This window comes from Epinephelus fuscoguttatus, linkage group LG3, assembly GCF_011397635.1.
Source record: "Epinephelus fuscoguttatus linkage group LG3, E.fuscoguttatus.final_Chr_v1".
In the NCBI taxonomy this organism is placed as follows: domain Eukaryota; kingdom Metazoa; phylum Chordata; class Actinopteri; order Perciformes; family Serranidae; genus Epinephelus; species Epinephelus fuscoguttatus.
The window spans coordinates 20,496,361-20,511,124 of NC_064754.1; the positions used below are offsets into that span (position 1 = coordinate 20,496,361).

At 39.1% G+C, this 14,764-nt stretch overlaps 1 protein-coding gene across 2 annotated transcripts in view; it reads right to left on the minus strand.

Moving 5' to 3' along the window:
- The window catches only part of LOC125884311 (polyunsaturated fatty acid 5-lipoxygenase-like), a 78,332-nt gene extending 70,784 nt beyond the window's left edge, over positions 1-7,548 (minus strand). Inside the window, exons 1-5 of one of the 2 annotated variants that reach the window (XM_049569220.1) lie at positions 7,361-7,548; positions 6,969-7,129; positions 6,653-6,830; positions 6,070-6,268; positions 2,994-3,116 (exon numbers count right to left, since the gene is read on the minus strand). In XM_049569220.1, the coding sequence (XP_049425177.1) occupies positions 2,994-3,116; positions 6,070-6,268; positions 6,653-6,805 (475 nt within the window). In that variant the 5' untranslated portion in view covers positions 6,806-6,830; positions 6,969-7,129; positions 7,361-7,548. Of the gene's footprint in view, positions 1-2,993; positions 3,117-6,069; positions 6,269-6,652; positions 6,865-6,968; positions 7,130-7,360 lie in introns of both variants that reach the window. The other variant, XM_049569212.1, reaches the window with a different exon arrangement.
- Between the last annotated feature and the right edge of the window lie 7,216 nt (positions 7,549-14,764).

The following is a 14,764-nucleotide window of genomic DNA, read 5'->3' on the forward strand; positions in this document are numbered from 1 at the left end:
ATATAAAAACAATATCAGATGTACATCTCTTAAAGGGGTTAACTTGTGGAATAGATATGACAGGAAATTAAGAATATGAACTTAACTTTGCAAACTTAAACATGAAAAAGTTTTTAAAAGGTGGTAAACGTCTAAAAATCTTATTATCATTGTGAATGAAATGCTAGGATCTTTGCTTTTATTGCTTTTGTTTTTGTATAGCCTGAACCGAGTAACAAGTAAAAGGGTTGCTTATAAGCATTGTTGGAGCCACAAAAACATTCTTTGTATTTGTTTTGATTCATGTTTTAATAATGGTGACTACATGTAAATAGATGCAGTTTTGTTGTTTGTACACAGCGTGGCGCACTAGAACAGGAAAACGCAGGTAATACTGGTAAGGTGCAGGTGATGAGCAACGGGTGTGTGACGGGGGAAGTAACAGTTTTTTGACCGTGTTAAGTGTGGCAGCATGTAGAGTTTGTAGCGTGTTGAAACTGAAACTGATGAATGGAAAGTTACCTATGAAAGATACAGAACTGTTGAATGGACACTTAACTGTGATGGACTCTGAAACTATTAAGTGGAAACTCCCCTTTTGCTCCTTAGAGGCCTTTAATGTTTTTTATTGAGAGACTCTACAAGAATACACCATTAAAATGGGGCAAGTACTAGCCTGGTTCCAGACCATAGACCCCGCCCACTCAACTGAGTAGGCTTGCATCTCTGGTAATGCAATGAATTTGCGATTTATCTCGTCCAAGCGATGGAAGGACCAATGAACGCCGGGGGTGGGGGCGGGTCTAGCGATGAGCCAATCAGCTGATGTCAAACTGTGCGCCGGTGGGTAACTGGTGAGGATAGCAACAATGGCGACCGCTACAGGGGTCCGTTTCACAAAGCAGGTTCAACAAACTCTGAGTCTAATCCTGAACTCTGAGTTGATCTACTCTGAGATAGGAAACTCTGAGTTTCCAGTTCCAGAACAGCTGATTTGAATCAGTTTAATCAACTCGGAGTAGTTTCACCTGGAGTTAAGCGCGTGCACCACAACTATAAAAAGCCAGCATCAATGGAGCCCCGATTCGACGAGTCACCATGGCAACGGGGACGGGGAGGGCTGTGTTTTTCACCCCACTAGAATTAGAAATCTTAATGTGCTCATACGGCGAGTTTGCACACGTTTTCAAAAAGAAGTGCAACACCGCTGCAGCTGCAAAAGAGAGGGAGACGGTGTGGGAGAACATTGCTGCTCGGGTCAATGCGTAAGTTTAAATGTAATCCTTTGCAATCACAATAATATTACAGGGGAGAAGCGCACTTGGCAACAGTTTAGGATGAAATATACAAACATTGTTCAGACAGGTAAGACCTCGGCATAATCTCATGGGGGTACCTCATTTTGATCACGCTATACATTGTAAAGTAAATATTAAGTGGCTGTTTGACTGTGCAGTTGTTTTATCCCCAACATAATGCTGTTTTCACACACATAAATATCTTCTCATCTATATCATGTTCTGTTAAATAATTAAGCCTGTTTAAACTAACACAGACTTCTACTCAGCCAACAGAAAGAAGGCAGATGCCCGTAAAACGAGCACACTTTTCTGACCGCCCTGCATACAGTTGCCTTACTCAAGTGCTCAGCCTCTCCGACATTGTACAAAAAACTTCCATTTGCAAAGAAACGCAGCGCAACACACAATATCTGCTGGGATGTGAGAGCATGACTGCGATTGGTAATGCTGCAAATGTAAGGACGGATTAGGTTGTGTATGTAGATGATGGACTGTGACGTGAAACTCAAAGAAAGATAATTGTGTGGAAATGCTTAAACATCTATGCGCGGTCTGATAACCATCTCCCGACGAATATTTAATTCTCTGCGCAGTAATGCTGCACCTTCATCCACGGGATCGTTATCAAAAGGACATGCCATGTTAGCGAAAAAAGTCGCCACATACTGTGCCTAATGGACTTCTAATATACTGACTCTGATTTCTTTAATGATATTTTTAAATGACAGACGGCAGAACTAGGCTTCACCAAAACTCGCCTGCTGACTGAATGAATGAGGAAATCAAATGGAGTGTGTGGCTCTGAAAGAGGGCGGAGACAGAGAGAAACTCGAGGTTCATTGACAAAAACCTGGTCCCGACCAGGTTAGGTTCATAGAGTCTGTTACTACGGTAACTGACCGAGAGCTTAAGTTACCACTCTCTCTGAAACAGGCTAGAGTTACCCCTCTTTCTCTGGTTTGAGTTACCTCCCTTTTTGAAACGGAAAACTCAGAGTTAACCTCATTTCAGGGTTAACAGACTCTGAGTTTTCACTAAACCTGCTTTGTGAAACGGACCCCAGATCCTACAGACCACATTAATGATGCTATCGAGGTATTTCGCCACTACTCGCGTTAATGGAGGATCAAATTAAGGAAGCTGCTAAACTGGGTTTAATGGCGATGCAGCTGGGCGTGCACGACGACGGAGACATTTTAAACGGGCAATGCTCGCTTGTTTTCGGCACCCCCGAGGCATGGATACTAATGACGCCAGATTCTGGGTGAGTCGTTGAAAATCAAATTCCCTCCCCCTTGTAAATCACCTTCAATGGAGGCAGTGTCAGACTGAAGGTTCTGGGAGCTTCAGTCTGACACTCAGGCTAGGCAAGTACAGTAAGCCTAAGTTTCATCCTACACCTCTTGTTTCAATTTGTATTTGTTTTCCTGTTAATTTAATGCCTTATTGTTATTTTTTTTTATTTTTTTCATGAGCATTCTTTTTGGAAATTATGTCAACAGGGACCAATATAAATTACTACTACTGCTAAAAAAAACAGTGCTGTGTTTGAGAGACTCCCAGAACTTAAAGAAGTTAACAAAGTTAAAAACATGTTGAAATTAATTTTCTCCAACCTGCTGGTAATTCAGCTTACTGAAATTGTCTTTCTTTAATGTCATCTGTGGTCAGTGAACAGTGTACAGGATGTCAGACAAGCAAATTTGCACAAACCTCTTCCCTCTCTGAAGAGGACGCGATGCACCTCGCTGTCAATGTTGCGGCAATAGTTGTAGGTGTCTCCTGCAGGGAAGGGGAACCCAATGTCTGGCTTTTGGAACGGCTGTTTGCCTGGCTCTATCAGGAACAGATATTCAAAACAGAACAAAACAAGTAGTTAACAAATATGAGATATAAAAATAAATTAAGTATTGTGAGGTCTAATAAGAAGCAGCATTGTTACAAACCATTGGAGCAGTATAACTGTAACACTCAAGGAACATGGAGAGTGCTTAACAGCATAATTAGAAAGGGCACCGCAAAAGCAGACAATTCAAATATTATTTCATAAATGTTGGCAAATGAGATTGTGAATCACAAAAATAAGGATGATGTAGATGGAGAAACTGCCCATTAAAAACTCCTACTCCATCTTCATTAGGGCTGTTGGTGAAAAGGACATACTTGACATTGGTAAAGAAATTAACAATACATCCACTGATTGGACGGAAGTTAATATGTTGTTAGCAAAAAATATTATTATTCATTTTCTGAAAGCACTGACAAATAAATTTAAGACATTTTAAAATCATTATATGATGTTGAAATAGAGTGTAGGAATTTTTTTTGTCAGTATAAAAAAAAAAGAACTCAAGAACTTAACAAGTGATGATTACGTTAGACACTGTCATTTTGCATTGTAGAGTCCTAACTTGTATTTGTAGATGCAGCAACGAACTGTGTTTACTGATGGTGGTTTTCCAAAGTGATCCTGAGCCCATGTAGTGATATGCTCTATACAGTCGAGTCATTTTTCAAAGCAGTGCCATCAGGGTCGATGGTCACAGGTTTTCAGTGTTGGTTTTCAGCCTTGCCACTTACCTGCAGAGAATTTTTTGGATTCTCTGAATCTTTTTATGATAGTATGGCTTGTAGGTGATGAAATCATAAAATCTTCGCAATCGTGCATTGAGGAAGGTTGTTCTCTGGGCTGTTTGCCCACACAGTTTTTCACATAGTGACAATCCTTGCTGATGAACCAATTAACCCTTTCGAGGATGCCCCTTTCATACTCAGTAATGATACTTTAATCTGTTATCAGTTAACCTGTTTACCTGTGGAATGTTCCAAATAGGTGTTTTGAGAGCATTCAGAAACTTTCTCAGTCTTTTGTTGCCCTTGTCCCAACTTTTTTGTAGTCACAAAAACCAATAACCAGAGTTTGTCAGTTTTAAAACTAGCTTGTCTTTGTCAAGTAAATATAGTCAAAAAGGATTTTCAAATCATTTTATCATTGCCTCACACAGTGTCCCACCTTTTTTGGAATTGGGGTTGTACATGCTTTGAAATTTGTGATCCAGTTGATCTTAAAACTTGATAATGTACAAAGCAAAAAATCATTTGCTTCCTAATTGTATTCAAAGGTGGTCTGAAATTAGAGATAGCCCGTTTGAATTTAGGGAAACAAGAGTAAGGACAAATATTTACAAAAAAAAAAAGGTCTACATGTGGAATAGATATGAAAAGGTATAAAGAATATGTACTTTACTTAAAGATGAAAAGGTTTAAAAATAAGGTGGTAAACATATATAAAACCGAGGTATGACTATAATTGTGTATGTAATGCTTGGATCTTTACTTTTGTTTCTTTTGTTTTTGTAAAGCCCAAACCAGGTAACTAGTGAAAGGGTTGCTACTATTTAAAAGGGGCAAGGGCAGTAAGCTTGACCTTGAGCCTACACCTTTTCCATCAATATTTCATGTTTTCCCTCTAACTTAATGGCTTAATGTTATTCATTCATTCTATGTGCATTCTTTTTGGAAAATTTATAAGAGGGACCAAAATAAATTACTACGACTACTCAAAAGACAATGCTGTGTTTGAGAGACTCCCAGAGCTTAAAGAAAGAACCTTTACACAGTTTAAAACATGTTGGAATTAATCTACTCCAGCCTGCTGAAAATGCAGAGCTTGTCTTTCATTTATGTCTTCTGTGATCAGTGACCAGTGTACAGGATGTCTGTCTGTTGAGTTATTGCCTAAATTAGACTGGCTGTAGTGAGATGTTTGAATGGTGGTTTAATTTCACCACAGTTACAAACAATGTGGATGCTTAGGGCAACGACATATGAGGGAGGCCAGATGCTGCTCTGCAGGGAGCACAATTTGCATGTAACTGCCACATTAAAAGGTGAAGAGGGAGGAGGAGGGACTCGACTGAAAGTTGTCGGGCGTACAATACACCTTTAACTAAGAATTGATGCCATGGACCAAATTTAAAAAAAAATAATAAAATAAAAATCTAAAACCATTGCTGTATTATTAAAAACTAAACTTATCTTGAACCAGAACTCAAAATGTATACTGTCTTGTTCTCTCGTAGTTTCATTTGTTACCTACTGTGTGGAGGTATGGACAAACACATTCTGACCAACACTATTTATTCACTTGTGAGTTGATCTTCAAAATTTAATGTCTAAAGCACAAAATAATTTTCCTGGTAATTGTATTTAGTGGTGGTTTGAAATTAGAGAGAGCCAATATGAATTTAGGGAAATAGGTAGACAAGGGTAAGGACACATCTAAACAATAAATCTAGATTTGTCAAAAGAGCTTACTTGTGGAATGGATGCGGCAAGGTGTGTAATTCACTTTTAAAGATCTACTAAAAAATCTACTAGTGACAGGGTTGCTTAATAGAATATACTATGTCAAAAGAGTAAGTACAATAATTTCAGCCTACACCTTTTCAGTCAGTAATTTTTGTTTTCCTTTTCATTTTAATGCCTTGCTGTTATCTATTGTTTTTTGTGTGCATTACTTTTTGGGAAATTGCCAACATGGAACAAAATAACAACAAAATAAAAAATAACAAAAGTACTACTCCTGCTGAAAAGCACAATGCTATGTTTAAAACACTCCCAGAGTGTGAAGGAAGAACTACAACAAGGTTTAAAATTGTTTACGGTAAGTTGGAATTAATTTACTCCAGCCTCCTTATGGTGCAGCTTGCAGGACTTGTCTTTCTTTTATCTCTTCTGTGGTCAGTGAACAACATACAGGATGTCAAACAAACACATTTCCACAAACCTATTCCCTCTCCGAAGCAATGCACCTCGCTGTCAGTGATCCATCGGCAGATGAGAAACTTGAAGGTGTCTCCCTCGGGAGATTTCACTTCCACCTTGGTGGGAAACCACTTGTCCGGATTTTGGGAAGGCTGTTTGTCTAGCTCTATCAGGACCAGCTTTCCAATGGAGACAGGGCAGGACACAGTAAAAGTAGACACCTGGAGTAAAGACAGAAATGGTTTGAAAACATTTATATGAGAGATAAAGTGTATCTGGTAACAAAGAACTGAGCAGTAACCCAATGCTTATCATACAATTACTGAATGTAGAAGGGTGGACAAAGTACAACTTGTGCAGTATGCACAGTATGTACACTGCATAAATTACACTTTTTGGGGATTTTTTGAGCCTCGGTCATCTTTGTGGCTGTAGAATGAAGAGTTGCACAGCAGCACAAATGTCGTGTCACAGCAAGTCTGAGTTGGCAAGAGTTTACATAACCTTCTCTAAATTGCTATTCATTGTGCAAATAATTTTGTATAGGTAAAAGTTGAGGATGCGTGTTATACATTTAAACACAGAGATGGATATGTCAGACTTACTGCTCCTCTGATGAAGGATGACGCTCCCTTGGAGCCCATGACCCTTGTGCGTTCGCTCTCACCATCCTCTCCCACCAGCTTAATGAAGATATGGTCACAAGTGCCGGCATCATCCAGATAGGAAGTGAACAAGGTCACTTGATAATCAACCATTTTCACTCTGGAAAACAGAAGAATCCTAGTGGGGCGAGCCGCAGCACTGGTTGTGTTAACTGTCACCAGTTGAAGTGAAAAGAAAGTAAAATACTGGTAACACAATGAACAAAGCCTCGGCAAAAAGGTATTATAACTACAAAAATCATAACATTTCTCTCACCTGTTAATGAGACCAAGAAGTTCCTTTGATGAACTGCTGTTTTCATAAAATATTCCTCACTGATTCCTCCTTTTATATAGACTACACGGTTTTGTGGGAGTGTCTGGTCAGTTATAGTAAACAATCAGCTCTTCTGATGAACTGGACAAGTATTACTGCACCTGCAAAACCACAGAGTGATGTCACCGATGATGACAAACCAGTTCTCCCAGTTGTCTTTGTTACATGTGAGAACATCACAGTCACTAAAAATATTAGTTCCAGGTAAATGTTCAAACAACAGCAGAAAAAGTGTTGACCCATACAATTAATCCAAATTTATCTGATTGTTCGTAATTGTACTATGAAAGTAGACTTTTTCTATAAGTAAAAGAACTCTCAATCGTACTTACATAGTAAATCCTTGAATTCAGCTGTTGCAAAGAAACTCCACTCTTGATATTCTCAGGTATTGTATTGTTTAGTTTAACAAAAGAGTTTCCTTTGCAGCCTACAAATAATAACATCGACATTCTTTTATTGTGTTCAGTTCTAAAAAGTAAGATATCAAATACAGGGTAAAAGTGGAAGCAGTGGTGTAGCCAAGAGGCCGGAAGAATGCTTTTCTTCAACACCTTATGTCCCCATCAGTCAGACTGCAGGATGTGGTGGGACAGCCTCAGCGGATATGAAGTGCACATCTGAATGTTGCAGAATCAGGGGGCACATACTTGCAGTAGATGACTCACCCTGAATTTGCTCTGTCTTGCCTTCGTCTGGAAAGTTGTTTTACACTTTGTGCCAGTTGTTCAATTTGATTTAGTAACCAACTGCAATTGGCAAATCTCAAGTTATGTAAAACAAGTTCTAGAGTTCCCGAGAAACACTGAGCAATAATCATTAACATACTGAGGAACCTTTGAAAGGTCGCTGTTAAAATGTATAGCTACATTTGGTGTATTTATTTTGTTGTTGTCTTTTTCCTCTTGCTTTGTTATGTTATTTATTCTGCATATAAGAAATGGTTGCTTCCCTCTTTTTTATTTTTCATCTATTTTATCATCATCATTTCCTTCATGATGAGTTCTCTGCCTTTTATGCACATATGCATTACATAATATTATAATAGATGGATGGATGGATGGATGGATGGATAGACAGATAGATAGGAATCAGAATGCCTTTTATTGTCATTGTCTTTTATTGTATCATTAAAAAGCACAACGAAATTAGGAGTGCTACTCCTAAGGTGATGACAGTTAAAAACCGCATCCTCCATACATTCAATTCAGACAATTAATGGTTATACTTGTACTCAGGTAATATAGTAATACACCGGTGAAGTGAGTAACATTGATCAACTTGTTTCAATGCAATGTGCTGCTGGTAAACCTTTGGCTCCTGCCATTCATGTGGATACCACTTGATATGCAGCACCCACCCAAACAGCGCTGTGGACTTAGTTCACCCCCCCTCCCTATCTTTATTCAAGAGAGTGGTCTATCAGTTTGAGAGCATTATCTACTGATTTCACATTCAAAAACCCTGCCCTCACGCTCAAATAGCCTCTGCTTGCACTTGAATCTACTCTGTTTCTGCTCAAACTGTGTGCTTGCACTCAGATACCATGTTGCTCACACAGATTTCCTGCTTTAGCTTCAGCTCTTCTCCTCGTGTTCAAACTGTTTCTGTGCGCTCACGGAATTTCTGCTCTCAGATTTCTGCCCTGCTCTTGAATTTTTTGGTGTAACAACCCTGTCAAATTCCCCCAACCAATAGAACGTCAGGTTTACTGTTGACCAATGAAATGATCCCTGCCTCCTTGCGGGCGTGCTCCCTTTAGTTTTAGAGCATCCCGTCCGGGCGGGTACTCTTTAACCGGGTTCATCCACTCCCACCCTCCAGGACTTTATTAAATGTTCTTCCCTTGCTTTCTTTACGACTTTTGGAATGAGGCCGATTGTCGTGAATTCGCATATACCGCTAACATTCAGAGTGCAGCCGAGATAGCATATGTATTCCCCCACTGCCAGTTCATACATATTCAATACGTATCTAGGAACCTTTTGCAAGCACTGGTTTCTTATAGGACCAGTCGGAGTGAGAACTACATCCGGTTCATGGAAGCTAAGGCTGAGCAAAGAGCATGGATACCAAGGGGCGAAGCTCAATAGAACGCCCCATAGCAACAGACTGACGGAGCTTTGCCTCTTGGTATCCATGCTCTTTGGGCTGAGGTTGCGGTCGAAAAAGTCCCTCCTATAGTCTATTCCTAACCACTTTTCCATGACCTCGATGGAAAACGTCACGAGGTCAAGGGAAGATGTGAAGGAGAATTCATAAGGACTTAGTAAAAGACAACTGCGGTGCTGAGAGAATCCGACTGCACTTACACTGGGCTACATAATGATGCGACGGTGGATGTTATTGAGTGGGTCTGCTGTGGTGAAACTACAATGTTCTGAAGATGGACTACAAAATGCACACAATGAGAACATATGGGGCGTACGTTCTCATCGTATTGTTTCATGCAGGATATATAAACGTGGACAACACGGTGAAAGATATTATTTAATTACTAAGGTCGGAATTGAATTAAAAAAAGGAATATAGGCTACCAGCCACAAACTGAAACGAAATTGTCACATTGAGAATGTTTGCTCACACTCACCCATCTGAATCCCAAGTAGTAAAATTAATTAATGATATTACTAAAGGCTGGCATAGAGTGTGCCAGGGCTGACGTCAAAACCCGGAAGTTTAGCATCGCACTGGTTCCCAGAAGAGAAAGTGAATGTGATTTTTGCATTGCATTTTAGATTATGTCAGAAAATAAGCTCTGTTTTAAATTAAACCCCGTAACGGGACAATTTGATTCCTGTGTGAATATAATTCTAAAACATATTCAAACTAATTCTTGCAGTGCCTTGGTAATCATCTGTCCCTTGTGTAAAATAACTTATTATTAGTATATTTTATTTGATTCTAAATAATAATAATTTGACTGTCAAGTAGGATATGGCAACTTAATGTACAAGTGGTCTTCATAAATCATGAAAATAAACTTTAACATAAACATTAGATTAGGCTTTCATATATTTTCTACTTGTCTTCTAAACTCTGCATACAGTTCAACAGACATTTATCTAATATTTGTTATTATTATCAAAAAATGTCTGAAAATGTATCAAGTAACAGGGTTGAACACACTGTAACAGGGTTGAATGAATGACACAACATTGATGTTTGAGTTTCCTTTTTAGTTCTTCTATCTTGCTTTTCTGGATGCTTTCTTGCCTGCTGAATGACTAAGATGAAACCATACAATGCATGGAAAGGGGATCGTTAGTTTTACAGATTAGTAGTTACATTAGTAGTGACATAGCAATTACATAATATACACTAGGGTGCAATAATTGACCACCATGGCTTTGTATGTGTTTGTTTGTGAATGTGTGTGAGTGTGTGTGTGTGTGTGTGTGTGTGGGGGGGGGGGTCTGAATTCACTACTAAGTCAGTACTTCTGTTTGTACGACATCTATTGCACGTCTGTCCGTCCTGGAAGAGGGATCCCTCCTCAGTTGCTCTTCCTGAGGTTTCTACCATTTTTTCCCTGTTAAAGGGTTTTTTTGGGGAGTTTTTCCTTATCTACTGTGAGGGTCCAAAGGACAGAGGGATGTCGTATGCTGTAAAGCTCTGTGAGGCAAATTGTGATTTGTGATATTGGGCTTTATAAATAAAATTGATTGATTGATTGATTGACTGATTGAGTAAACCATGGCTCCCTTCCTACAAATGTGCATTTCTGGCTGGCTGGCTGGCTGGCTGGCTGTGCTGGCTGGCTTAAGAACAGTTCAACCTTCAACACTGTAACAGTGTTTTTTGTTACAGGGTTGAATGTTACTGGGTTGAAGATTTTAGCTAAAACTAGCCATAAGTCCACATTAGCTAGGGTATGGAGCACCACATGGCATGAGGAAAACAAGAAAACAATAGTAAATATAATTTATGCATGTAACAGTGTTGAAAGGTTGAGCTTGACGATGTCAATCTGACGATAAAAACAATGAAATATAGGTAAGAAAGTTTGCTCACACTTACCTCTCTTTACAGTGTGAGCTGGAAAAGACTTGAGTGATGTCACTTCCTGGGTGCTGAGGAAGTTGTACTGAACCTTTTTTTTTTTTTTTTTTTAAAAAAGGGGGGACTTGGTATGCTGTTACGGGGTTGAACAAAACTGGGGGACATGATTAAATAGTGCTATTTTATAAAAAAATTCATGTAGGCTATTTTTCTCAGATTTCTTTTATTTAGGTTAAAGTAGACAGGCAAATGGCCTAATTATATTAGCAGAAAAAACGTGGGGTTACTGGCTGTTTTTATTTGTTTTATATTCAATGAACGTAACTTTGGTCAGTGGGAACATGCACATTTGGCTGACCTCTACTCCTCAGCAACCCATGAAATTTTTCAAAACATAATTTTTAAAAATATGTTTGTGTGTTATAATGCAAAGACACATAGATCTTTACATTTCTTGCTTTAAAATGCATTTTGTAGTTTACTTTATATGAAAATCTTTGAGATAAACCTGTGGGACACAAAGTGCACCGAATTCAGAGAATCATCCAAAAAGCTAACGTTAGGCTTTAACGGACTACATGACCACTCCACGGTCGCATGACTCTTGATGTCACCACCACTAAGCTTTCAACTGATTTCGGCCGCTTTATTTTAAAAACATTGTATAATGGGGAAATCGGACTGTTTAAGCTAAATAAGAAGCTGTAATGGCGGACTGCCAGCACTCTCGCCTGTTCGGGGTTGATGACGTTTACTGTCCCCGACAGGGTTTGTAGTCATATTGAGCAACTTGTTAGCAACCGCCTTTTTTACGACACGTAAAAGCTTCAGAATTCACAAGTAGGGTATTGACTGACGTGTTTTATGTCGTAGAACAAAACCTGAAACTCACTTAAGCTTTTGTTAACCACAGACCTTATTTGAGGCATTTTACCAAAATCCCATTCAAAAAACGTATTTAGACGAGAGAACCCGAAGTGCTAAAAGCGCTAACGGAGTTCCGGGTTTACTGGCGCACTCTATACAACAACGCTCAAATGAATAAACGACTGATGCAAACTGAGCATATTTTACAGGTGCGTGTCCCCTCCGTCCACAGCTGTGTTCAACTTGTTTGTTTTATAACAGGATAAACTACGACGGAGTATTAGGGCCACATTGTAGAAGAAAAAAATCGGAGGTTTCGAGAATAAAGTCGCAATATTACGAGAAAAAACTTGTAATATTTCGAGAATAAAGTCATAACTGAGAAAAAGTCATAATACTACGAGAATAAAATCGTAATTTAACGAGATTAAAGTCATAATATTACAAGAATAAAGTCGTAGTTTTTAAGGAAATAACTAACAACAAATAAAATATCAGATTGTCTTTCATGTCGTTGTAAGTAGCCTACTTAATTAGGTTTGGGAACCGGCACCTTCTGTGTCAGTCGAAACTCCAGGCCCAGCTCTGCCACTGATTGGCCAGTCTGACATTCTTCATAATACATATAGAACGTTAGTGAAACACATAGGCCTCACAGAAACATGCGTTCATTCATTTGGGGACAAGTTGTCACGTTACTGGTTCCACAGGCGAAGGATCCCGGACACATAGATAAATACACCGGTTGTTAGTAACTTTTAACATACGTGAGTCTTTGTGACTCTTGACTCTTGTCCCCTAACTAACGCTTGTTTCTGTTTCACTAACGATATTTTCGCCCCATTAAGTCACATCCTGTTATTTCCTCTGTAAACCTAACGTTACAGCAGCCTACAAGCATGCTGTGTCAATAAATCAGCTCAGACACTGTTAGAAATGTAATATTTAGCCTAATAACACCATGCTACAGCAGTAATAACGTCAGCTTTAGTCAAATGGCTCTAGGTCTCCCGGTAAATGTCATAAACTCTGGACACATTTTCCCTGTATGTTGACATGATAATGGCCGTGTTTCCCAGATCGCTCTTAGCTTAAGAAGATCTTTCACTAAGAAGGAGTTGTAATATCGAGCTGACCCACTCTTAACACTCTTCTTAGCCACTAAACGCTCACAGATCCAGCCGCGGCAGGCACATTAATATTACACTAAGCAAGGAGATGTTAAAACAGTGTGCACCGTATATATTTTGATCTATTTTATACTTCAGATTTATATTGTTTGGCATTAATTGGTGACAGAAAAGAACGACTTTCATTCTGCAGGGAAACGTGCGTGTCCTTACTGTGCATATTGAATCTTGAATCTATGTTTCATGAAGACCCTGTGTGCGCTCATAGCTGTGGCACAAGTTACGCACCAAAATCTGGCGGAAGAAAAATAATAATAAGACGAAAAATAAGTATGTGTGTGACTTATGGCTGATGAAGGGGTGGGTGATCGATGTGCCTGACATCGATTGATTTAGTTTCAGCACCGCGGTAGTGGCCAGCTCCTGTTAAGAGTTTCTTAAAGAGTGATCTCAAGTAAAATCTTAAATGGATGCAGAAAGTGAAAAGAAAGCAATAGTCTAATTTAAAAAGTTGCCTCTATTGAAAATGCATTTAATCTCTGATTCAATTTGAAAGCTATTTCTCAAGGCAAGTTCTGTATTTACCTTGTCCGCTTTCATTCTGTTTATATCTTAACAGGAGCTGGCCACTACCGTGGTGCTGAAACTCTAAATCAATCGATGTCAGGCACATCGATCACCCACCATTTCATGACTGTCCCCATCACTGTTTCAACATCTCCTTGCTTAGGCTAGTGTAATATTAATGTGGCCCTAATACTCCGTCGTAATAAACAAATATTAAATGCATTATTTTGTTTTTCTGTGTGAATAAAAAAAATAATGGAAATTTTTCCATTTTCTTCTTCAAATGGGCAATTGGAGTAGAAATTAGACCACAACCAGTAATTAACTTGTGTTTGGCCTTTATTGTTAAATCAATATTATGTGCCACTACTGCATAGATAGACAGATAAATAATAAACAATAATAATTGTAAGTGTCTTTCCACTGTCACTTACTGCAGGTGCGTGTCGGTGCAATTTTGACGCGCGCCAGGCTTGGCTCTCACAATGTCCAGACGTTTCCCATTGCTTTGCTCCATTTATTTCTTCCACACATTTAAGCACAAGAAAGTGCAGTACCTTGCTTTGTAGCAATTAGGTAGCCTATTATCTAATACTGCTCCTGTCTGCAGACACCTCAGCCGTGCCTCAGCCACGGTCAAAAAACTGTTTGCCTCTACACGCACACCTGGCCTCATTACCCTGGTTGAATAAATGAACTTCCACCTGAAGTTGCCACAGTGCCACACAGTACAACATGTTTTGCAACATAAATAAAATAAATAAACACACACGTTGATAAATGGCTGGTACAATCAGGGCTGGACTGGCCATCGGGCATACCGGGCATACTTTTGCCCGGTGGGCAGATGGTAATTTTGGGCCGGGCCTTTTTTTTTTTTTTTTTTTTTTTTTTTTAGTCACGTCATGATACCTATTGGTACACAAAACTGGTAGATCGGCCCATTAGTCATGATTGATTCTGGGCTGGACCAATTACAGCCAAGGTCCGATGCCACCTCCCACTTGGGCCTCTCATGTTTTTTAAGATTCAATTTTATTTATATAGTGCCAAATCACAACAAAAGTCATCTCAGGGCACTTTACACATAGAGTAGGTCTAGATAATACTCTTGAATCTATCTATCTATCTATCTATCTATCTAGGCCATAAGCATAGCCGATGCCAATG